The 26,097-nt window shown below is 36.2% G+C and overlaps 1 protein-coding gene across 1 annotated transcript in view; it reads right to left on the bottom strand.

Annotated features, from left to right (window-relative positions):
• The window catches only part of CWC22 (CWC22 spliceosome-associated protein), a 32,844-nt gene extending 6,873 nt beyond the window's left edge, over window positions 1-25,971 (bottom strand). The window contains exons 1-14 of the mRNA XM_009332306.1: window positions 25,866-25,971; window positions 21,195-21,262; window positions 20,255-20,371; window positions 19,887-20,144; window positions 19,277-19,405; window positions 16,796-16,964; window positions 16,380-16,433; window positions 15,317-15,452; window positions 15,023-15,229; window positions 14,840-14,902; window positions 14,380-14,475; window positions 13,016-13,097; window positions 11,685-11,745; window positions 1,072-1,149 (exon numbers count right to left, since the gene is read on the bottom strand). Of these exons, the coding sequence (XP_009330581.1) occupies window positions 1,072-1,149; window positions 11,685-11,745; window positions 13,016-13,097; window positions 14,380-14,475; window positions 14,840-14,902; window positions 15,023-15,229; window positions 15,317-15,452; window positions 16,380-16,433; window positions 16,796-16,964; window positions 19,277-19,405; window positions 19,887-20,144; window positions 20,255-20,371; window positions 21,195-21,262; window positions 25,866-25,892 (1,545 nt within the window). The 5' untranslated portion in view covers window positions 25,893-25,971. The remainder of the gene's footprint in view (window positions 1-1,071; window positions 1,150-11,684; window positions 11,746-13,015; window positions 13,098-14,379; window positions 14,476-14,839; window positions 14,903-15,022; window positions 15,230-15,316; window positions 15,453-16,379; window positions 16,434-16,795; window positions 16,965-19,276; window positions 19,406-19,886; window positions 20,145-20,254; window positions 20,372-21,194; window positions 21,263-25,865) is intronic.
• Between the last annotated feature and the right edge of the window lie 126 nt (window positions 25,972-26,097).

Below are 26,097 nucleotides of genomic sequence, written 5' to 3'. Positions count from 1 at the left end.
TGGTGCAAATATTTACTGCAAGACTTTCCTTTTAAATAACACTTAGAGGAGAAGAAAATACCTTCAAATGGATACATTTTATTGCTTTCAGCAGTTTGTCAGAACAAGAAACTCATCTGCATTGCAAATTAGTAATTATCAATTTTGAACTACAGCAAATTATCCAGCAGTTTCTTTTACTTCTGTACATCCAGTGTTTTCACCTGATGTAACCCTATCAAATATAACTTTTTTTCATGACATCACTGAATAACTATTTGAAAATATGAGAGGCAGCAGGGAACACAGCTAGAGGTAAGACATTTTGGACATAAACATTCCAAAGAACATGGAAGTTAACATTTCTATTCTACTGAATGTGTAGATTCATATGGTTAGTGCTTCATAACTGACTATCTACAGAAGTATTTTCCCAAATACTGGATAAGACATACAAAAGGAAAAAAACACTCAGCATAACTTGCTCCCTTGAGAAGACAAGTATTTTATCTTGTCAGATCTGTCAATATCATAGATAGGGAAAACTTAACTAAGAAATAACTACAACTAAATCAGCAATTAGTTACACAAAAACAAAGAGCTAGTTGTTTACTGAAAAACAAACAAAAAACCCACCCACAACCCCAGGACAGTAAGTATCAAGTCTTGTGCTCTAAATAAAACCTACTAAGCAGTTTTGAACAAAGTGGTAGAAGACAGGAGTCTCCAAAATTAATCTTCAGCACCTGTAAAAAGGGTATTTTCTGGTAACTCGTAATACTTTTACCTCTTTTTAGTACCATTCCTTTGCCATCGATTTATTGTTCTACGATAATGAAAAAAGAGGGAGGCAAAAAAAGCAACAATATAAAGAGAAAATGAGTTCTCTCATCCTGCATTCACTATGCTTATTACAATAAAAATGTTAATTCAATGAGCTAATACAACCAATCAACTAATATAACCATTTTCAGAATGATAAAAAGACTATTAGTTTTATTTATCCATTAAAATTTAAGTTTGACACACAAAAAAAGAGTAAACCAGTGAAATTATCTACCATAAAGTGTAAAATCTGAAAACAGAACTTACCCCTGCCAGTAGCCCAAAGAATTTCTCGTATGTTCTTTGCTGAGCACAGCAGTCAAGTATCATATTGCAGAGCTCTTTCTAGTTTAAGGAAAAAAAATTCTCTAGGTAAATTCACTGTAGCAGCAAAAAACCCATCATTACTAAGTACCAAAATATTGAAGAAAGCCTTACATAGATGTGAGCTTTGAAACAAGAGCATTTACATAAAACTTTATTGGCAGCATCAGTAGTTTTCTGAATTTCTCATGTTTTAGAAATTATCTGGGGCATGAATACAAACTTCTGCCATTCAAATTCCCTCTTCTGCTTAAGCTAAAATTTATGAGTTAACACACTGTACATCTCACCAAACAACATCAAAACTAATTTACAAACTGACTTTACCACAGTACAAAAAAGGAGGTATAAGATAAAAAGGGAAGGTTTTGAGGGCTTTTTTGTGGTTTGGGGTTTTTTTGTTTGTTGTTTGGTTTGGTTTTTGGTTTTGTTTTTTTAAATAGCACCAATCCCTGCATTTATGGAAAATGAAGATTCTTTGCAACCTCCAAATGTCAAAATGGCATATAGACAAGCCATTTGGAAACTCAATTACAGTGTGCATGCTTAGCAGCATATTTCCAAAAATCAGAAATATCTACAGATTTTAGTATATACTAATATCTTTAATCATTCAGCCATAATTTTCACCACAAACTCTGCTTACCATAAGCAAGCAGAAGGCAGTGCTTTACTGCAATTGCTTCAGAAAGGCCTGAAGGTGATGTTCAGAAAGACTATACTCAGCCTTGGCAGGCTGATCTGCCTAGATTTCCCTCTATAACCAAGAGAATGAGAGGAACTTTTCCAAAGAAGCTGTTTTAGGCTCATGTTGTGAATCACCCTCTAGAAAAGCATCTCTCCTTCTTGGCTAGGAAGGAGCAGAGGAAGCCTAGCTAGATTAGCCTCCCAAAACTTTTGTGCATCCTCCATCACTGACAGCCTGTCTTCTGTTTTTCCTCGTCTCCATGGTGGACATGGATGTAAGCACCAAGCTACGGCAGTCCCGCAGAAGATGCTCTCCTTCCACTGATACCAACTGTCTAGAACAGTTAGCCCCAGTCTTTTTGGAATACAGGTTGTCTGGCTCCCTTTCTCCTTGTTCCCCAATACCGTCACCCCAAGATCATTATTGAATCACCGTCTGGCAGCTACCACCTCCTATTCTTTCACACACATCAAACCAAGAACCAGAAGGAAACACGCACGGGTGGATTCTGCTTTGTACCTCGCCTCTATGACCAGAGCCCTTCACCGGTTGAGAGCAGTGATCTAGGCAAGTACACAAGTTTAAAAACAAACTTATTACTCTGACCTACTATGTAAATTACAGATTGTAATACAGCTATGAACCGGTTTAGGGCACATTTTGAAGCAGTAATTTAGACAACTGAAGCAAACACTTCTATATAAATTAAGAGCCATGAAACACACACGGCACTTAAGTTAATGGGAAAAACTCCAGTCCTGTTTATTACTACTTTTTCGTAAGACCAACTTCATAGCCTAAACCAATTTATGACATTCCCAAATAGGTTTTTGGCTGTCAGTCATGTATCTTCCACGATTAATTTAGTTTCTCTTTAAACTACTAACAAACTCCCATAAAATATTGGATAATTTCAAGCATTTTGTCCTCTTTATATCTTACACCAGTTTACTGTAACATATACCAGATTTCATATTCTCCCACTTGTACCATTCTTCCAAGCATGTATTCCGAAAAGAAATGTTTTGCCCATCACAAAAACTCAAAACAAATAAAAAGCCAACCATGCTGAACAAGAAAAAATACCCCCTCCAAGTATCAAGGCAGTAATGTATGAAACAACCTTACAGATGTGTTTAAAAGCATTCCTTTCAATGCTGTCACACTGTGTTAGTATGATGTATTAAAATGCATATTAACTTTTTATATTATCCTGTTTTACAGTAATGCTGCAGTTAATCAGTTTTTAAACAATAAAAAGGGTAAAGTGCTGATGCCACTGCTAATATAGTCAGCAAGACTTGAAAAAAATTACTTTTCTTCCTCATCTTAAATGCAATTACAACATTGGTATCCCCTGTGGTTTACAGTAATTATTTTAACATTTTAATTAAATATTACAGTGATTTCTAGGAGGGTATCTTGAATAATCACACGCATGAAAATAGATTTGCCCACAAAGACATTCTTGCTAGCGTTACCAAAACAACTCAAGGTTAGGTCTAGAGTAACTGTCTTCCAAATTAAAAATTAACAAACTTCAAAATGATTTAATTGTTTTTTGAGAGATGTGACAAGTTCTCATAGCAATTCTAGCTTCATTTATAGCTTTAAAGGATAGTTAACTAATATTTACGCTCCCAATGATAACACTTCTGGTGTTATCTGTTATCTGGTGTTTCCTGTTATCACAGGAAAAGCCTGTGTGTTTTTAGTCCATCACTTGCTTTAAAGAATGCAATTAATTTGTTTCCCAATTTTACAGGCAATTTATATACTGTATTGTTCAACAGTCCTCATATAATGCTCAACAAGTGACTATTCAGCTTAGTTAAGAAAGTATGTATAGCTATGCAATCATGAAGTAAGACGCTTTGAAAATATCTGACATCCCATACACATGGTGAATGATCTTTTGTAAAGATCTTTAATTCATTATTGTATCATGGAAAAAAACGGACTTCAAAACTGCTAAGACAGAAGATAAGGAGAAAGCTCCCTCTAAATACACTGTTTTTCTTACAGGTCTCCCTTAACATTTCCTACTAGCTCTTACCCAAACAGGATAATGGTTTAGATGGACCGTGGCCCAATGTAACGTGGCAAGTATAATGATACATTTGAAGATGCTAAAGGGTAAACTAGGAAAAGACAGAAAAATCAGACTTGCTTTTTTCCCCCAGCTTTACCATTTTAAAAAACAAGCACACCCTGCCCACTCTATATTCTCTCAGCTTCACACAAAGGCTATGTTCACTGCAGATAGAAGAGCAACTCAGCTTTCTCACTCCCTTCTGATCCTTTTTTACTGTTCCTTTTTACAGTTACTACTTTTTTTTTTTCCATTTCTTCTTCCCTTATTTTTTGCTATTTCTTCTCTTTAACATTTGCATTCAGCTAAGACTGCAATTTCAGAGCTGCCCCACAGACTGCCTCCAAGAGGACGTCTCACTCTCCCCCTCCCTAGCTGGAAGCGATGTAATTTCCACCTCCCCTCCCTTGCCAGCCACACAGCTCTGTTCCATCCATTGCATACACAAGCTGAAGCAATCATAAGACATCCCCACCCTGTAAACTAATGTAGCTTCTTAAAATATAAAACTATCAATCCCAGCACTTGGTTTCTACAATCATACAAGGAACTGAAGGAATTGATTTGCTGGAAGCAAACCTAATAAAGGACATAGGTTGGTTTAAATCAAAGTGAAATTGGAATTATGTGAAATTAGTGCCTTGCATTTTATACATCTGCACTGCTTTTACAGATGCTATGTTTTTCCTTTTTCCTCTCAGCTGAAGTGTATTTGACTTCCACTTACTACCTTAAAGCTCTCTCTACAGCTGCATATTTTAATGTGTAACTGTCACATGTACCTATTTTTCCAGCACCTCTCCTCTTTCTCTTCCTCATTCGTTGAATTACCACTTAAAAGCCAAGGCAGGCAAAGCCATGGAAGGTGTTTCAGTAGCAGGTGACCTCTTGGCAAACTATGTGCAGTACTTTCGACAGCTACTATACTGTCTCCAGGTCTGTCCTGTGTTTGGTCAGCTAATAGTCTTTCTCAACTTTTACTGTCCCTTCATTTACCATTCTTTACCTCATCCTGTTTTATGTTTAGAGCAATGATGCTTAAAGCTGAATATGGTTATCAAAAATCTTGCACAAATCAGACCCGTAACTGTTACACAGGAACCATTAACTGGATATAAGGATAGATATATTTTTAATCATGATGCTACAAGTCTGCAACACACACGCGCGAAGAGTCTGGTGAAATAATACATTAAAGCCCCACAGAATCTGCTTCTCTTTCACCTCATGGCTACACATGCAAAACTTAAAATTAAGTGATGCCACTGAGGTAATCTGAGCAATTCCATCTCCTTAGGTTAAATGCATACATTCATACATATTTGGAAGATCAAAGTCTAGTCAGAATTCTAGCTAACGCCTGTTATCAGTAACACAAAAATATAGCATAATTCTGTCTTCTATACCTTTGTTTTGTAGACATCAACATACACCACAACATACACAAAAAGGGCAATGAGCTTCCTAATTATATAATGAAACTGGCTATTTTTACCTCATTAGTGTCTTTAATGTCATAAAGAGATGCAATTACAGAAAGCTTTATTTTATGTTTATTGGAAATTTGTTAACATAAATATCACCTGTCACATTTATAAAGCACATGCAGCCTATTTTCCAAAAACTACAGTTAAACTTTAAGCACTCAAGATAGCTGAAAATTAGTCTTAGATTTTTTTAAAAAAAATTTCTGGTAGAAAAGATCAGTAAGAGCTGAAAAATGTAAACTCATTAAAAGTTATAAGCATATGCTTAAAATAATCTTATCTAATAGATATCATGTAATTAAAGTTCTTCTAAAAACTTAAGTTGTGCTTCTGGGACTTCATCCCACATAGGTATGGTTTTAAAGACTTCTTTTAATCCATTACTAATTATTTCAAGTGATATTTTGAATAATCCATCTATATGTTTAGATGATTTCTCTTGTCAAAGCTCAGCCCCTTTGTACGACCCACAAGCCTATTAAGAGTAACCCCTATTCCATCCTTCAGGTCATTAAAGAAATCTCAGGTCAGCCAAAGCAACTAGTTCATTCACATCTACTGAACTATTTAGAAGCTGTTTTCAATTTTAAATATGTAATCTACGTTATTAACTGGAGAGAATGAAAGAGGGTAAACTGGTTCCACTAATGGGTCTTTCCAAATTTTAACTCAATATCCAGATTCTGCACCTATATGTGCATTTTCTGATGTTCTATATCTTCAGGGATTACACTGATGTCAGTGGCACTGTATGTTACACAAATTAAAGCGACTGAAGAAGCAAGATCTTGTCTATCAAAATTTTATATCCTAACTATAGGGTGTTCAGAACCAGGTTTTGGTTGATTATGTTGTAGTCTTCTGAGGCTCCTACATGTGTGAAAACCAAGTCAAAAATACTATGTAATTTGTAAAAACTTTGACCAGTGTAAAATGGCCAGACAGTAACATAATATAAACAAGTATACAAATCAACACTTTGACTTGAAAAATGTCAAATTCTTACTGGGATTGTGGACCCACCTCAAACTCAAGGCTATGGATAACATTAATAATTCCTTTCTTTCTTCAACACCTTTTGAAGACTCCTGAGAAACAGACTTCAGATTGCTTTTCAACTTGTGATCTACACATCTCTGGCATCAAATATATTATTTCCATTTTAAAGATATAGTTCACAAGCCATATAATCTATGTATCTTATGTACTGAATAAACACCCTATAAATTGATGGACTGTCAAAAGTATTCCCAGGGTCATACAGGTCATAGAGATAGCCAAACAGTTCAAGAAACTATGCCCTGTAGGTAGGGATTAGTTACTGCACCTTGGATTAAGAAACAGCTGTAAGCACACACAGTCCTTATCAACACAAAGGAAATCAGGCTTGAGGGCCAGCTTCTTTCAAAAGTTTTGAAGCATATTACAAACATTCAGCTATCAATGTTTTTAAAGAATTAAAAATTTTTAAAAATGATATATTAATTACATATTATATTTTATATAATATATAATAAGTTCTTATTCTACTGTTATTTATGATACCAAAACATCTGGAAACTAAGACAACTAATGCCTTGAGCCGAGATGATGTTCAGATGAGCAGTTTGAGAATAAGATCATTCTGATTTTGATGGAACTTGTCAGTTTAAGGCAATGTATTTGAAAAGTACAGTTGAATTTAATGAAAAATCTGAACTAAATGCTATGATACTCCAGGCTGAAATAGTATATAGTTCAGAAAATTAGATATATCCATGTCATCAGACTTATACTTCCAGACATTAACAACAACAAAAGAAGCAGGGAAATAAAGGAAGTTTATGCATTAATATAACTCCAATTAAACATACTTTTAACCTCAATGTCAGAGCTACTGCTATGTACTTTTTTTTTGACAAATTATTAAAATTCAGATTGATCCAATATCTCAGGCCCACAAAAAGTCCTGCTTCAAGAGACAGGAAACCTACTTGAGGATGATCATCTTTCACAGGCAGTAGCAAGTCTGTGAACTAATCATGGTGCAGTTGCCAAACCTACCAGTTGCAACGCCCTACAATAACAAAGGAAACTGATGAATATAAGAAATCATCAACTTGATCAGAACATGATTATCAGTTTTAGACCATTCCACTCTATAACAGTTTTCTGGACTACATTCTCACTGAATATCAAGTCAAAATAAGTACTTCTGTTATCTTCAAGACTCGATGCATAAATAGCACAAGAGAGACACTGACACCCACCCCTCCAACTAGGACTGTTTTGAGCAAGTGTGACACCATCCTGTAAAAATGAAAATGTGTCAAATGCATGCATAATTCTTTCAAGAAGGCTATGCCTACAATAACTTTTCTCTTTTTAAGTTAAAAAAAAAAATATCCTGTGGCCCATTCCTTTTGTCTGGGATAACTGCATTGAGGGGCAGATAGTCTTATATAAGAGGCTTTAATTTAATTAAAGTTTAAAGCATTGCTGTATACAAGTTTAGTTCTCATCACAACCCTGATTGATCACAATCAGCAGTCGGTACTAACTGCAGTGCCGAAAAGCAGTATTTTGTTGTTCTATTCCGTAGATGATCCATTTGAACCTTAATCCTCTTTCTGTGAGTCAGAGCTGTGCGACAGTCCATTATCGGTATTAACCATACAAACACTTGGGTTGCACAGCAGCTAACGTGACACGATAATCTGATAATTCAACCACTGATAAAAACTGCTAAATATATTCCTGAACTCAGCCCTGCTAAATCATGCCGGAAATCTCTGTACATAAAGATTTCCAGAACAATTAACCTGCAAGAAAGTCGTTAAGACTGTATTAGTCTCAAAACTGTCGTTCATGTCTGTCTTTAGGTTTTGAATACTCTTATTAGTTTTTAGATTGTATTTAATTGACAATTCACTACTCAAAACCTGTGGAAAACAGTCTTAATGACAAAAATTAAAGAAAGCTGATTTCATTAAGTAAAGCCTTCCAGAAGGAAAACATGAAGTTACTATGAAATTAGACTTAATTTGAGCAGAAATTTTGAAACTAGAATTTTAAGTTTCACCTGATTTTTAAGCAATAGAAACTGCATTAAATGATACTTCAGTCAAACACTCTAGCACCTGCTTCTCATGATAACCACCATTCATAGTAGGAGTTGGCATACAGAATGGGCCTTTACCTACAGGGTCTTTTCACTGTAAGAAAAAACCAACCATGACATTATCACCTCTCCTACACTTGAACTAAATCACAATCTTCTTACAAGCATAAGCAAAACTTTGAAGATTCACCCAAGAGTTCAGCAAACATTTCAGGAATTTCTCAAGATTGGTTAAAGCTTTGAATCATAAGGTGCAAAGAAATTACAGATAAAGACACATCATCCTGCAATACAAGTTGCTGAAGCTTTCAGTAAAACAGACCCGCCCAAAAAAGTGCTTTATGGCTAAAAAAATAATCCTGTGGTTTGTTTTGATAATGAAGGCAGTGGGAATCAATTCACTAACGGCTTCAATCAGAAGTTATTAACTTGAAAGAATAAAAGATGATTTTTCTTGTTTAGAAACTGGCAGTTAATTCAATCAGAAATTTCTGCTGAGTGCATTCAGTTTTTTATCCACATGGACAGACTCGAGCCCCATAAATCCCTGAATAATTTTATTGTCTGTATCTGGTTGTTCTTTCTGCTCTCACACTGATCAGGAAACCTCATTATTTTCTTTTTGCCCCCATAAACACTCCTTAGGAGCTATAAATCTATACAATGAGCAAGTCAAAGCTCTCACATCTTTGATTAAGGTGAGGTGAAAAGTAATAATGATTATTAGGGAAAAAAGAAAATCAGCACAAAGAAGATGCCTCATGTGATAAGATGATGCAGTTTTACAGCAGTTTTGAATCTTGAATTGTAGTAATTCCTACAACTAGTAGTGAATCATAGGTTGGTACTAATTTATTTTTATCTCTTTAGATAGATACATACTTGCACACGCACATAAAATGCCAAAAATAACACTTCTGCATTTATTTTAAAAGCATCTCATTCATGGCAACTGCAGCTGGATCATAATTACATCACCTTGGATTCTTTTTTTTTTTTAATAGGGTGGTGTGCTAACCAAAATAAATTATCTAAGTACCACAAACTGTAATATTCAAATACATAAATTTTTATTCATCTGAATGTAGTAGTTTTCAAAGAATGCTATACATTTTAATATTGAAAACTGATGCTTAGTGAATTTTACACATTTTCCAAAGCACAAAGTGATAGGAAAGGATCTGTTGGAATAAGATGTTAAGGGAACAAAGTAATATTGTCTAGAGACTTGACTAGACAGCTAGTAGGATATTGTATTTTGTCTTCTCCAATCATTTGTTCTCTAAAGAGACATGAAAGTCAGTAGCAACATTTCAGAGATTATAGTGCTGCTGGTCATAAAGCTACTGTACTCTAAATTAGTTAGCATTGTATTTAATTGATTCCCAACAGTTCCATATATATTCAATTTACCCACACTTTAAGTCTCAAAACTAGACCTGGGAGTTGCTCTGAGAGCTCTCCTACAAAATTAGGAGTAACAATTTTTGTGTTTGCAGTGCAACAGGAAAACCAAACATGTTTGCACATTTATTTTTGCATACAGTAACATTCATGTATTTTTAATCTGTGATTGATAGGGGAAATATAGTTTCTCAAAGCTGAGACAGAAGTAAAGCCCTTCACAGGATTATGTAATATAAAAAGATTAATATTCAGTAAATTAGCACCCCATAAAGTATATGAAAAGTAGCACCTTAAATTCATCTGTGTATGTCTGGTTATTTTGATCTGCAGCAAGCAGAGGATTCACAGAAAGCAAAAGAAAATAACCTGGCAGCAAATATTAAGCCAAATCTCAAAAAAACCCAAATAAAGTGGTGAAAGAAAATCTACTTTTATGCACCTAAGATTCTGACTAATAAGTTGTTTTTTGGGGTTGTTTTTTTCCTTCCCCCATTAAATTTATTTTTTCCGAGTAGATCTTGCCCACAGAATAGTTTGTAGTTGACAGAGACTCCAACGGTATTAAATACTAACAGTTGAGTAGTTCTCCGAGCAGTTACCTAACAAGCAGTGTTACACAAATTATATCTCCACTGTATGATCTAGCACATATATTCTAGATTGTTCTCTCTATTCTTTATAGCTGAATTGATATGCTGGAAAACAGGGTTTTTTTCTTTAGAATTCTTCAGGTTATGCTTCACTGGGAATCATAATCCTATACATGCTTAGTATTGCACTTCATGCACATAATTAAAGAATTAGCTAAAAAGATACACAATCATCTGAGTTCTTAGTTTACTTCCATGTAAATTGCTTAGTAACAAAATAGTACAAGAACTGAAAAAATAATACGCAAACCATTTTCTGATTACTAGATTAAACCAAGTTTTCAAAGAACACTTAACTGTAGCCCAGATCTCCACTTACTAGTTACTATTACACTAATAAGGTTACTTCTACACATATTGTTTCAAGTAAAACAGACTATAGTGATAATTAAAGCCACAAGAAAATTAACAGCTCTGTCAAGTGCAACTCATTATGATAGCTTACAGCTGACTGAAAAGCTGTTTATAAAATTAGATGGGTATTTACATTCTACCAGGATCTAGTATAAGTACTAGCTGAAGGAGTTTCCTTTACTTGAAAACATACCAATTGTATTGATCTTACAAAGAGTGTCTGAAGACAAAACAGATTTTGTCTGATGATCTCCAAGATTACAACAAAGCAATCATACTTACAACTGCTTTAATTCAATACACTATTAATCCAAAAGGACTGTGAAAGCAACAAAACAACACATTCTTTTAGCACTATGCTAAATTTCAAGCCCCACTGATAAAGTCTACAGCTGCCTGCAAATATGATCTTCAACTCTGAGTTCTTTCAGAGACAGAGCTCTGAGAATGACTGCCATGCCACAGTAATTTTGTCATAGGGTAAGTGTTTCAACAGTCCAAGCAACAAACCTTTTCAAACAGGCTATGAGCAAACATTTGAGCTGCTTGACAGAAAGAAGCAATTGCATAAGACAAATATCTTATGGAATATGTGTCAGCCTATTTGCTCTAAAGATTGTAAGACTCATTTTAGGGAACAGCAGCTCTAAGGAATCACTCGTTCATCTGCTTGTTATACAAACTAGGTCCCAGGACAAGAGTAAGGATTCTAGATACTACCATAGCACTATTTCTTAATATTGTTAACAAAAAAAAAAGAGTAAGAAGCAAGGCTCACAGTCTGACTTTCGGGAAAGTCCATCTTCAGCAGTTTGTGAGCACATTCTTCAAAGTCTAAGCTGCAACAATAGAAAAAATACTTATTATTTGTGCAACATACATTACGCTAAAAACATTTCAGAATTATATTGATTGTTGGTGCTGAAACTTCAACTGCTTTGAAATAAAGTATCTCATTAACATTCAGAAAGCTGTTTGTTTTGTTGGGTTTTTTGTTTGTTTTTTTAATAAACATTTTTTATTTCATGAGTTCATATCTGAAAATTAATCCAAAGTCATTTGCAGACAATCTGAAAACAAGATGACTCGTATCATTATTACTATTACATCATCTTACAAAACTTAGCAAAACACAAACATGTGAGCTCATTTTGCACACCCTGAAACACACTGAAATGCAAGCACTGTACATAAGCTCCAAAACCAGTATATACCACACTCTTCTCTTTGCACTCCCGTTCTTGCATATTGAGAGACTTTAGCTACCAGTAAGTACCTCCCCCCACCCAAGTATAAGATCAACAAACTTAAGTATGGCAAAAAAGCACTGAACAGTAACTTCGAGAAATTTAAGAGCTTTTCATACATCTCAGCATGGTATTAATTCATATGTCTAACGATCAATACCACAACTACATTATGTCACTCCTCATGCAGGTTCAGACCTGCAGAATATTGTGGGCCATGTGTACTTCTAACGATGGAATTGAGTGGAATGCAACAGATGAATCTCTCCTTTTACCCAGGCAACACAGGAGTTATACCATCATGTTTTGATTATTTGTGCCATGTACTGCAAGGGGATTTCATTCTCAAGATGAGTACAAATACAGTACACTTCAGGGTTGGTATCTGTATACTTATTTTCCAAACAATGCAGATGGCAACAGGCCTAAAGAGTACCACACTGCAGAACTCCTTACTCTCAGAAGTGGAGAAACTCTACATCATCTCTACTTCAAGCGTGTCACATATTTTCTTCAGAAATTCTTAAGATGCTGTATAAACTGAAGATCGCTGACTTTCGTTCACTCAGAAAATTTTGATTACAAATATAATAAAAATTTACAAATGCAATCCTCATAGAAAAGTCCCAGTGCATTCCTCAAACATTTTGAAACAGGATTTTTCTCAGAATGAGAATTTGCATACCTATTTGTCAAAATAGTCTGCTGTATACTATACAATTAGGTCAGGCTCCATAAAGAACACTTCCTTTTTTTTTTTTTAAAAAATTGCACACTAAAAAAAGAATTTGAAAAGAAAGAATTCCAGTTCAGCCATTTCAAAAGAACTACACTCATATGTGTACAAATTATATTTATTTACCTTGACTGAATAGCAAGATAAATTGTACGACGGAAGGAGACCAGGTTAATTTCTGTTTTGTCATGGACAGTAACTTTCTGACCTGGGAAAGAAAAACATGGTTTTGTAAACATTAAGGCAGATATATGTAATCTCTCAGAACAGCTCTATTTACTAAGTCTGTAGCACACTATATAATAATTCTTCTAGAAATATTTAGGACTGTTTAGCAGGTTTATGTATTCTTTTAAATTTATTTTTACAGAGAAGGAAAAAAAATAAAAATCAGTATTTGCCTCATCTGTAACTAACAAGTAAATATTTAGAGATACAGTTTTAAGAGGATAACTCCCCTTTTAAAGATCTTTCACGTGACTTAGCCACTGCAACCTCTGGGTTTAACATTTCTTGTCTACATTATTAGCAAGGTATTTTCTGCATATTTTAACTATACAATGTAGCCTCCCTGATTTTAACAGGAAATTCTGTGTTTCTGTAGTGTGTAGGATCTATGTTACAGCATTCTGCAAAGTTCTGTTTTGTCCTGGAGCAAGTGTAGAAAAATCCACTCCAAACTACAACCATTCTGGGAACACCTTCATAAGATATTCACTATTCCTTCATTCTTTTGAAGTTTGGCAACAGCAATAAACGATGAAAAGTTATGTGAATTCTCATACTTTCCATCAGCCTGGAAGCTCTGCTCTTCTGTGAAATACTCCAGCAAACTGGTGAGGAAATTAATTCCTGGTATTCTACAAGAATCAGACTTGGCTGGCTTTTCAATTACTCACACAGTCTGCACAAACATTTCAGTTACGCTTATCCATCAATTTTTTTTCCTGGGAATCAAATACCTTCTTTGAAAATGCGTAAACGCTGTCTGTTTCCACTAAAGATCAAGAAAGGGGGCTGAACTGAACTGAGAGAGATATAGAGGATGTAAATACAGTTGTAAGAAAACCCATTCTGATTTTGAAAGTGACTTAAAAATATGATAGAGCACTAGAAAGTGTCCACAAAGGTTGCCTTTGCTAGTTTTTAAAGAAGTGTTTTCCTGTTCATTATTTTTAATGTCTTATGTTTGCAAGGCTTTTCTCACATGAAGCTGGTATAGTCAAGAACAATCAGGCAAAGTTGCCTTTCATTTTCTGCCTGTGCTGAATGCTTCCTTTTAGACCATTACTTTTATCCTATTTGCTAGTAAACACTTAGTTCTGAAATAATTTAAGATTAAAACATCCCTTAACATTTGAACATTCTTAGTTTTGCAAAACGTGTAACAAGTTAAGCTTTTTCCTGTTTCATCTACAACCAAACAATCACTAGTAAGGTGCCAATCTACAACCAAACAATCACTAGTAAGGTGCCAGTCATACACTTACCATCTTCATCCTCCTCTTCATCCTCTTCTTCATCTTCCTCACTACTTCCAGCCTCTTGATCTGCTTCAGATTCACTGTCACCTTCATCAAGAATTTCTGAAAGAGCAGTATCCCAGATTAAAGGAATACAGACCACAGTAGTTTCATTACCAAAAAAACCTGATCCAACACCTAAGAGTGGAAGGGTGTCTAAGGTGGAGAATGCGGCAGAGCCAAAAAAAACAGGTGTATCATAACCAAATGAAAACATAGCTGGAGAAACAGCACTGAAGAAAATAGCAGGAATACATTGGAAAGGTCTATGATGAACTGCAAGACAGTTATCTGGGACACAAATATCACCCACTGTTAAATAAAGGTTGGTAAGAATAGTTGGATAAGTAAATGCCCTATAAATAAGTGTTTATATAAATATTTTATAAATATTATATATAAAACACGTATACACACACCCCCCTACCTTTCTTCAGCATTTTGTATTTCTCTTCATTTTCCATAAAGTTCGGATCCATCTTGAAAACATCTTTAAAATAAAAGAGAATCTTTATTTAAAATACAAAATGAAGAAAACAATGAATATTTAATCTTAAATTTGTTTTCACGGGGAATGCAGTCATAGAATTATCTTCCGTTTCTAACTTACTAAGAACATCCTCTGGGTTGTAGTCATCTTCTAACGGCAACATATGAGTAAACTGATCCTCCTCTTCCACTAGATCTAATCCCTCTGGAATGATGGGATGATCCTTGAAGCCATCCTTCCGTACAGCAAACATGACTTCTATCATATACTGAACACGCATATCAATTTTAGATTCATGCAGAATGTGTCGAAGACGGTCAAAGATTGCTTTGAAAAAAACCAGAAATGTAAATATGAAAAGGACTTACTAATACAAACACCAAAAAGACAAGTGGTCTGGCTAATTATACTTACCATTAATACCTCTAGGAGAAACTTCTGTTAATTTGAGCCCACTCTCTTTAATAAATCCAATTGCTACTTCAATACTGTCATCAGTAGGCCTTTCAAGAAGCAAAGTGAGCATTTCCAAACATAAAACCTCATGAGCCTATGGAAAGAATATCAGTAAAGAATTAGAATGTACCATGTTACACTATTATTACAGTGATTTAATTGACGGAGCAGTCCAGCCTTTGAGGATGCCACAACACACTTGTTTAATCACACACACTAGGCAACAGTAGTGGGACAAAGCTAATTAAGAGGAAGTAAAAATTTCAAATACAATTTTACCACCTGTATTTACACCAACTTTGTAGTGAACGTGACTATGCTATTGAAATGAAAAAGCAAGCAATGAAAAACATTTTGCCATTAAGAAAAAGATAGAATGCATTTCCAAGAAGCAAATAAAACAGCACTCATGTTACAGAAACTAGTTCTAAGTGCACTGTGCCTATAATTAAATCAGGTCTTCCAGGATCAGGCATGTAAGCAAATGGCACATCTCAGATTAGTTTCCTCTTTACTAAAATGCTGTATATTGCCAATGCATGCCTGAAACACTGCTTCTTGCCATTATTTAGAAATCAGGATACTCCAATTTAACACATAAAAAAGTGGCATAGAGCTGGATACAAATTTGATTTAGATGCAACAGTCTAGTTCTGCCTACACAGAAGTCAGAAGACAGTGTGGCAAGAAAACTCTGTTTAAGATCTGTGGGACAGAGCCTCAGGTGAAGCTTGCTTTGCATCAAGATTTGCCTGAATACTAACTCAAACGTATTTACGAAGTCTGGGGAAGCCCTGGAGTATAAGTGCAATGGTAAGCAATGATAACTGCATAGGCAATTACCAATGTCTTTTTAGAAAAGGTCCTAACAACTTACAGCAGGCATTAAAAGGACACCTGAACTCAGATTTTCAGTAACCTTTAGAACAGGGAGAGCATCTTCACTTAGGCTACTGCAGTCTTGAAACTAAAGAAATAGCCACATAGGGTTTGGATTAAGTAGAAACATGAAGTAACATACCACGTTCTGATTCATCAAATGTGCAACAAACTTTGAAGACGTTAGACAGAGTTGCTGCAAAACAAATAAAATAGGAAATTTTAACACAGCTTATATGGAAGAAAAAAAATCTACTTACTAAAATTTGTGCATCTCAATCAAATTAAGTCATGAAACTAACTATTTTGGGATACTGATAGTTGTTCACAGTTAGGACTGTACGCACTTAAAAAAAACTAATCACAGTAACAACTCAGAATAGGTTGTCAAGCTTTCATGGTACTCTAATACTACTATACCTAATGTACTAATGAGAGGTCCCGACCCACAGGTCTTGGTTGTGTTCCTTAGAAGTATGTAATTTGAACACACTTGATACAAGGTTAACGCAGCAGAATTACAAGTTTCAGCATGTTGCTGCTTCACATTTTACATACCTTATCATTTCTGCGATATCCTTTGCGAAAATTTAGTATCAACCTCTTGAGAATCAATTCACCAATATTTGGAAACTTAGAATTGATAATTGCCACAAGAGCTGCATAAACATGGGTAAAAATTGGAGAGGCACTCTGAGCTTGCAAAATGGATCTAGACAGCAATCCCCTGTAAAAATACATTAAGTTTAAGGTTTTTCTGGTAACAAAACCTTTGATGTTTTTATTCAGTACATAACACATAGAATAGTATCACACAGTTGGAATAGTTAGAAGATACTAGATGGTCATTTTCAAACCGTTGTTTATCATGCCACAAATGGAGTTTTGCAAAATGTGCTGCTCAAATGTGTCTGAGCCAAAAAAATTCTTAAAATGATACCTTATCTTTCATTAAATACTGTTCCTATTAGAACTACATTTGAAAATAAGCACATAAAAAGTCTTCATCTTATATCCTGCAATTATCCCTTTTTAACCCCAATGCAGGCTCTTCTTAGCTTTGAAATTTGTATGATTGTGTTGCTTCTTTTCCTCGGCTGAAAAAACAAAATCTTGTTTGTGACCAAAAAAACATCTGATCTGCAACTATTTATGAAAAACACAGAATTGTGTTCTAGTATAATGATAACTTAAACAAGCAAAACAAACTTCTAAGAAATAAAAATTACATTTCCATAGAAGGTCCCTAACAATAAAGAGCTACCTAGCAGTAACAAAACTGAATGTTCAGTAAAACCAGAATGGACAAAGTAATGCTTTTCAATGCTTTTCTCAAATGAAACTGCGTATTTTCAACATAATTATTATGTTTTGGAACTGAGAACTGATTGTAAAAGACTACTACTTAGAGCCTAAATGAATGTAAACACAGGGCTCATGAGATAATAGCTCTTCTATTGTACTAACAGTCTCTCTTACATTTATATCAAGACTAAAGTCTAAAAAGAATCTGAGACTTCTTCCCCCTCTCAGTTTTGCTTTTTCTAATGCTTTCGCACATAGAATTTGACTTTTGCTGTATTAGTCCATTACAAATCGGTGAGGCAAAAAAAAAAGCCCTCCAAACGTGAATCTTCAAAGTGTGCACTAGTATCCAACTCTATCTTCCCCGTGATCTATTGAAGTCTTCCAAAAAACCTCCTACATGGTACTAAACACAAACTGCGTCAGGACCTTATTCCTACTTACTCTGGAGTTGACAAATGGAATAGAACTCATTTCATACTAGTGCACAGAAACAGAATATTTCATTTTGAAACTATTAGTTCCTTCTCATTTACAAACTGAAACTGGTCTGGTTCAGATCCTATTTACCCTCTAGTTAGAAAACTCAGAAAAGCACTTTACAGCTAGGTAAAACTTCATGTCATTACATTTATACACACCTTTGTGCAAATTTGGAAGTCAAAATTAAGTGTAAGAAGAAGGGAAATGGTGCCACTTTCCATCTACATTATTTTGAAGTTAATAAGCTTATAAGCCACACACAAAACTTCCAGAGACAAGTGTATTCTAAAAATACTCAATAAGCTCATTTTTAAACTAAAATATTACTGCTTGTATGAAAATTAAGTTTTGGGGACATGAAATGCAGGCAAGTAAAAAGCAGTTCTACCACAGACTGTTCGAGACGTCATTATTACTTTCAACAGCAATCACATTTGGGAACTACTTGCTCACTCTCTAGATTTTACTTAACTCTCTTCTGTTATTTTTATGCTATTTGCAGGATTCTGATCTTCCCATCAGGTATGACATACATGAAAGCAACACATTCCTTAGCTATAACCTCCTGAAATAACACTGATTAAGTTGTGACAGAAAAAGTGTTGCTATCTGCTTGAAATGTAACAGAATTATTTCTGGATATTTTGTTCAGAGGCTTTTTTTGTTGGTGGTAGTTTGGCTTTGTTTGTTTAAATGGTAGCCAATCCAAGAAAGCCATACTCCTTTCAACTAGCATATTTAACCTCTATTGACATCAAAATTAAAGCAAGGAGAGTCATCATACAGTACTTGCAGTCACCATGACTTAGTACTGAGCTCAAATAACATAATAATCTTTTCTCTACATTACAACAATAAACAATTCAGCCAGATAACTGTAGTAAAACTTGTGTTGCTAAATACTGGCTACAGATATTATTTGTCCCACAGAAAAAAATTGCGGAATACAAAAGTAAATAGACAGAGACACTGTAAATTCCAAGTCATTCAAGTAAAATACGTAGGCAAAACCTTCAAGAAAAGGAAACATATACTATCTGTTGCACTCCTCTTTCTCCAAGCACACAATCCCTTCCCTGCTGGCCCCTTCCCCAAGTAGGGGACTACTCTGCATAGGACAATATAGCCTAAGGTTAATTTTCAAATCTGACTAGCATCCATACACTACACATAGCACACAGTGATGTACACATGAACAGTACACATATTAGCAGGAAAGCAAAAGAATTGTTTTAAAATACTAAGACTTACCTTCCCCGAACAATATTTTCCTGAAGGAGCTCATGAATGATATTTTCTATATTAGAAACGTTCACTTTATTGACAAGGCCATTGATCGACTTCTTCAAGGCTTCCCAACTCATCCTCTGATATGCCAAACTATTACAAAGGTATCACAAATTATTGATGCACGAATTTGAGGTAGCACCGAGTGAATTTTTATATAAATATGAAAACGTGAATTTAAGTTGTAATAAGTAAAATAGGTAAGAAAATAATCACTGCATAAATTTGAAGACTAGTTCACAGTTATACATTTAACTACTAGGAAATCACTGAACCAACATGATATATCAAAATGTAATTCTTCGCAGATATGGTATAACCCACTATGTTCAGTTTTTCTAAGATATTCTAAAAAAACCCTCGTTATGTTCTGTATCCCACTTTTCCATTTGCACTTTGCAGCAGAAGCAGGTACAGTCATAATCTGATTCTTCTACCTTTCTTCTGATAAAAATATACCCTCAAAGGAATGATCACAGCCCTCAAAATGTATCCTATTTTCGCCAATATTCACTATAAACCCTTTACTGTTTTACTTTTCAGTAAAAATTCTAATATGTTACTTTCGACTCACCTATTTTTATCAGTGATTTGCTCTTGCATCATCCTGAGCTTGGCAGGTGGAATATACGCACCACCTGTGCGAGTAAGGATTGGATCCACTTCTTCTTTCTTCTTCTTTGAAGTGGTCTCGTCATGAGCAACTGAGCTCTGGACTGTCGACCTCTCTGGACTCCTACGATCAGGTGATGAGTATCTTCTCTGCTTCCTTCGATCAGATTCTCTCTCCTCCCATTTCTCATGATGCCTCTCTCTCCCCCTTTCCATCCTTCTAAAAAAAAAAAAACCAACCACAAAACACCCAAGGGTTCATGAAAAGTTTTCACGTATTACTCTAAAATGATTATTTTATTACTGATTAAGAAAGGGCTTGATACTCACCTTCCTTCTGAAGTTCTGTCATCATAGTATTCCCTTCTTGAATATTCCTGATCATATCTGCTGTCATCAGAGTACCTTCTCTTTCTGGGAGATGGAGTCCTGTCACGCTCTGTATCCCTACTTGCAACCCAAGACATAAAATTCTTAGTAATAGGATTAGAAAAGCAATGCTATTAATATTTACTTGCAACACAATGTTACACATATACTAACTGTTCCACTTCTGCAACCTGAGTTTCAATATACACATCATTCAAATAGAAGATGCTCCTCTTACAATAATTTGTTGTCAGCAAAAAATAATCAAAAATCAAGAGAAGCACTGTAAAAGGAAGCTCCTCCTAGAACTTAAATGCTAAATGGTAAGAACATCAAATACCAAAGGTAAATTCAGCACTGTGCATTGCTTGGAACATATGCATTCATTTGTTCCACCTACTTTTGCCCGTGTAGCATGAAACAGAATAGACACTATTAGAAAAAAATGATATTGTGTTTAGTACAAGAGGTTTAATTCCAATTAAAATATAAAAATAAAAGTAAACGGGTTCATCTCATGCCTTGGTAGATTGCACTTGAAATGATATTTCTCCACCTCCTGCTGGCATCAATAATCTTGCTCTAAAGTGACAATTGTGGTATCAGCAATATGCGAGCCCAAGCAAAAAGCTGGCATCTAATTTCCATTTTCAAGTCCCATGGCAATTTAACTGAATGCTAAGGATTTTTTAAAGATTTAGTTTTAATAACAAATCTATTTAACTACTGCTATATTGATGTTCAAGTATTTTATTAAACCTACACTTATTTTTCACTGCTTACTTATGGTAACATTAAAAAAGAAACAGAACCTGTTTTGTTTTGTTTTTTTTAAACATAGCTAACTCACTATGTGAGTTGTATATACAGAATTGTAGGATATAAAAATCAATCATTCTACCTGTCCTCTGGAGACAAACTTCTTTGGCGTGAACTGTAGTTTTCCTTCCTTTCGTAACTGGAACCATGCTTTAAGAAAACAAAGAAAAAAAATCAAGCTCCAACATATGTTAATTACTGTAAGCACATATATCTTGAGATCAAAGCATTCCATGTCTTGGGTTCCTTACTCCTTCACAAGAAGTAAGGGTCATCAAAGAAAGCTGATGGCAGTCAGTTATGACAAGGAGAGCTGGTTCTAAATAAGTAGTTAAGCAGCTGGACTCCCTGCCACAGGATGCTACAGATGCCAAATGCTTACATGCGTTCAAGAGACTGGACAAACACTGAAGAAAAATTCACATGGGTTACTGAAGAAATTATCTGGCTCAGGAAGCTGCAAATAGGCAGACACTGGGAGAGTATGTGGGTTGAGTACTTTTTTGGTTGCCCTGTTCCTAAACGTTTCAAGGCATCTGCTATTGATTACTGCTGGAGATTAGAATAGATAGGCCTTTGGTTTGCCTTTCCTGCCCCCTTCTTCAATATGCCATTTTACAGTTTGTTGCATCACATGCAATACCATTAACAGAATTCTACCACTTCTTGTTTGAAGAGTGTCTTTTCTTCTCTCCTAAAGATCCCCTTTATTGCATAATTTTTCCTTACCTTCCTCCTTTTCACTAACCATGATTTATTTTCTCATGAGTTATTCCTAGCTTTATACATTATAAACATCTAAGTTACACTGTTCCACTTGACAGATCCTGGAAGTAAATTTAATTCTGGATTTTTGAAATGTAAGTTTGTAGGATTGTTTAAGCGATAAACACTTAAATAGTTTACAGTAAATTCTGTGGTCTGAACCATGACATAGAATTATGGAGTCACACACAAAAATTGGAGTCTGACAGCATCTACAACACACATAGAAAGGCACTGACCTCATCAAGATGTTGAAAAACTACTTTGGTACAGCTAAGCAGCAGCTTTTCTGACTTCCATACTTTCATTGTAAGGGCCCTCTCTTCCCTTAAAATATTATTTATGATAATATTGTGGTGAATATGATAATATTTGTGGTGAATGGAGTTAAATCCAGTTGGCGGCCGGTCACAAGAGTGTTCCCCAGGGCTCAGTTTTGGGGCTGGTCTTGTTCAATATCTTTATCAATGATCTGGACGAGGGGATCGAGTGCACCCTCAGTAAGTTTGCAGACGACACCAAGTTGGGCCGCAGTGTTGATCTGCTCGAGGGTAGGAAGGCTCTGCAGAGGGACCTGGACAGGCTGGACTGATGGGCCAAGGCCAAGTGCCAGGTCCTGCACTTCGGCCACAACAACCCCATGCAGCGCTACAGGCTTGGGGAAGAGTGGCTGGAAAGCTGCCTGACGGAAAAGGACCTGGGGGTGCTGGTTGACAGCCGGCTGAACATGAGCCGGCAGTGTGCCCAGGTGGCCAAGAAGGCCAATGGCATCCTGGCCTGTATCAGAAATAGTGTGGCCAGCAGGAGCAGGGAAGTGATCGTGCCCCTGTACTCGGCACTGGTGAGGCCGCACCTCGAATACTGTGTTCAGTTTTGGGACCCTCACTACAAGAAGGACGTCGAGGTGCTGGAGTGTGTCCAGAGAAGGGCAACGAGGCTGGTGAGGGGTCTGGAGAAGAAGTCTTATGAGGAGCAGCTGAGGGAACCGGGGTTGTTTAGCCTGGAGAAAAGGAGGCTCAGGGGAGACCTCATTGCTCTCTACAACTACCTGAAAGGAGGCTGTAGCGAGGTGGATGTCGGTCTCTTCTCCCAAGTAACTGGCGATAGGATGAGAGGAAATGGCCTCAAGTTGCGCCAGTGGAGGTTTAGATTGGACGTGAGGAAAAATGTCTTTACTGAAAGAGTGGTTAAAGATTGGAACAGGCTGGCCAGGGAAGGGGTTGAGTCACCATCCCTGGAGGTATTTAAAAGACGTGTAGATGAGGCGCTTAGGGACATGGTTTAGTGGGCATGGTGGTGTTGGGTTGACAGTTGGACTTGATGATCTTAGAGGTCTCTTCCAACCTTAATGATTCTATGATTCTATGATTTTTCAGAACCACAATCTTATGTTATCAGCCAGTGATCAGCTGTGAAATAGGTAATACTTCACCTTGATGCAGAAACTCATCACAAGGACTTGCTTATGCACCTTGACTGAACTTTTTGCAGAAATATTCATCTCATTTGTTGCAGTGGCATTCTATCCATTACATGCTGGCACACTAGTTTTTGCCCCACTAAAGAACCCAGTTAAAACTGTTGGCATTGTATTCTACTAACCACCTTCTTCATAAGCTGTCATGGTTTAACCCCTGCCAACAACTAAGCACCACACAGCCACTCGCTCACTCCCCCCACAGGGTGATGGGGGAGATAATCAGAGGGTAAAAGTGAGAAAACTCGTGGGTTGAGATAAAGACAGTTTAACAAATAAAGCAAAAATCGTGCACACAAGCAAAGCAAAACAAGGAATTCATTCACTGCTTCCCATCAGCAGGCAGGTGTTCAGCCATCTCCACGAAAGCAGGGCTCCATCACACCTAACAGTTACTTGGGAAGGCAAATGCCATAATTCCAAACATTGTCCCCTTCCTTCTTCTTCCCCCAGCTTTATATGCTGAGCATGACATCATATGGCATGAAATATCCCTTTGGTCAGCTGGGGTCAGCTGTCCCGGCTGTGTCCCCTCCCAGCTTCTTGTGCACCCCCAGCCTACTCGCTGGTGGGGTGGGGTGAGAGGCAGAAAAGGCCTCGACTCTGTGTAAGCACTGCTCAGCAGTAACGAAAACATCCCTGTGTTATCAACACTGTTTCCAGCACAAATCCAAAACATAGCCCCACACTAGCCGCTGTGGAGAAAATTAACTCTACCCCAGCCAAAACCAGCACATAAGTAGACCCCGATGGGCAATAACACCCAACGATCTCCAAAAACTTAATTAGAAAGAAAAGTATCTTTACTAAATGGCAAGTGTGGTGTTTACAATGAGCTGTGCAAGTAAAATCAACATTGACTGAGGCTTCCTAAAGAAATAATAGCAACACAAAAATTATGAGCATCATCCTATCAATAGACCGATGATACTGACTTGCTATCACTCAAACTGGTGTGTATATACATGTAAATATACATATTTATACTTTTCAGGCGGCTATAACATATCCTAGAATATAGTCTTCTCCAGGGTACATTTCTAACACTGTGCTAAAATTATTCCCAATATTATCTTGCCTGAACCAAGACAATAGTATAAACCAAATGCATTGCATTATTTACCGGGTGTATGCATCCCTACAAAAGAACATCCATCTGGCAATTTAATTCCAGAGTAACATTACCTTTGATGACAAAGCTAGTACAAGAAATTCCCATACTTTCACCATGGTCTTCTTCCCCTTTCAATACTCATTTGTGGGACTATACCATGTAGCAGATCACTGAAATAATTCAAGGTTAAAAAGAGTCCTTAAGTTGTTGGGCTTTTTTTCCCAAAATAATAAAATGCAAGACCATATCCTAAGCTTCCAAGAAACTGGTAATAGAAGTCTTTGAAAAACACAGAACAGTTACTGTATTTGAATAATATTTAGCAGATGGGAAGAGGTGGGCCTTTTTAGGATGATCCATTCTCATGAGTTCCACATCATCTACCTTTGCCCAAGCAGACCAAAAAAGGCACATGTTCACAGAAATAAAACAATGATACAGATGTCTCTATTTGGCAGTTCTCATGTCTCTTGCAAAAGGAGCTATGTTTGCTGAAGAACTTGTCACCCTCAGCTCTTTGTGACCAGGCTTTCTGCCATAAGTTAGCCTTCTTCCTTGTCCATTTTGATCAAAATTATTAATGGAAAGTGTCCAAACAGTGTGCTTTCGCCAACTGGCTTATTTTGACAGATGAGGGAGCACTACCATAACCACCAGATTGGGAAAACATGAGAAGGTATCAAACCTGTCCCTCAAGCATCCCTATTAAAAAACACTTCAATCAGAAAAGTTGGAACCAAAAGAGTGAAGAAGCCTATGCAGGGCTGAACTCTAGAAACACAGGCAGAGAAAAACTATAGATCTGAGACAGCGCATCAGAAGAGTATTGCTCTGCTAACCTGTCCCAATTGTAGTGTACTTTACAAACATGGCATTTCTAAACCACCATTTTAGAGGAGTAATTTTAAACCCACTTTTCCTCTTGCATTCCTAAAAATCATTCCCATCCATTCAGAAATGTACCACACAGCTTTTAAAAGGGAAAGCTTTACCCTTCACAGTAAGAAATACAGTTGCCACATTAACTGCTACTTCCTGCCCCTTTATCTTTTCATTTTAACATCACTGTTGATTTTTCAACACCTCTTTTCCCCATTCCTCCATGTGCTTATGTTCTTTGTTGAGCCATCATTCATTCAGTCACTTTTCACCAATTACTTTATGTCATTACATGCTAATAACGTTCAGAACTGCCACTGTTAGGACAACAAGCATTAGAGACAACAGTAATTCACCGACTTCATAGTAATATTTCTCTTGTAAACAGCTGCTGTCAATTATGGATATTGTTTGCTTTACATTCAGGGAGTTTTATTTAACACAACATCAACTGCAAACCTAATCACCAGCAATAAGGGAATAATCAAACCCCACAACTTAGGTTTAAGAACACTTACATTTACTTGTGTCACCCTGCTCTTCATCTTGACTTCCTACTTTTTATGAAGTTCTGAATGCACAGCAATGAGACAATCCACGGCGGAGTTCAGCGTATGAAAAGCATTTCATCTATAATGCACAGAAGACAATCAAAACCTCTCTCCTGCAGCCGGTGCTGGAACCTGCGCTTTTAATTTATTCTTTACAGCTATGCTTGCATAACTCCTTAGAACAAAACAAACAGCCCCC

The sequence above is a fragment of the Pygoscelis adeliae genome, unplaced genomic scaffold (genome assembly GCF_000699105.1).
Source record: "Pygoscelis adeliae isolate BGI_AS28 unplaced genomic scaffold, ASM69910v1 Scaffold160, whole genome shotgun sequence".
Classification (NCBI taxonomy): domain Eukaryota; kingdom Metazoa; phylum Chordata; class Aves; order Sphenisciformes; family Spheniscidae; genus Pygoscelis; species Pygoscelis adeliae.
The sequence above is the reverse complement of the archived record's forward strand: the minus strand, read 5'-3'. Positions and strand labels throughout refer to the sequence as shown.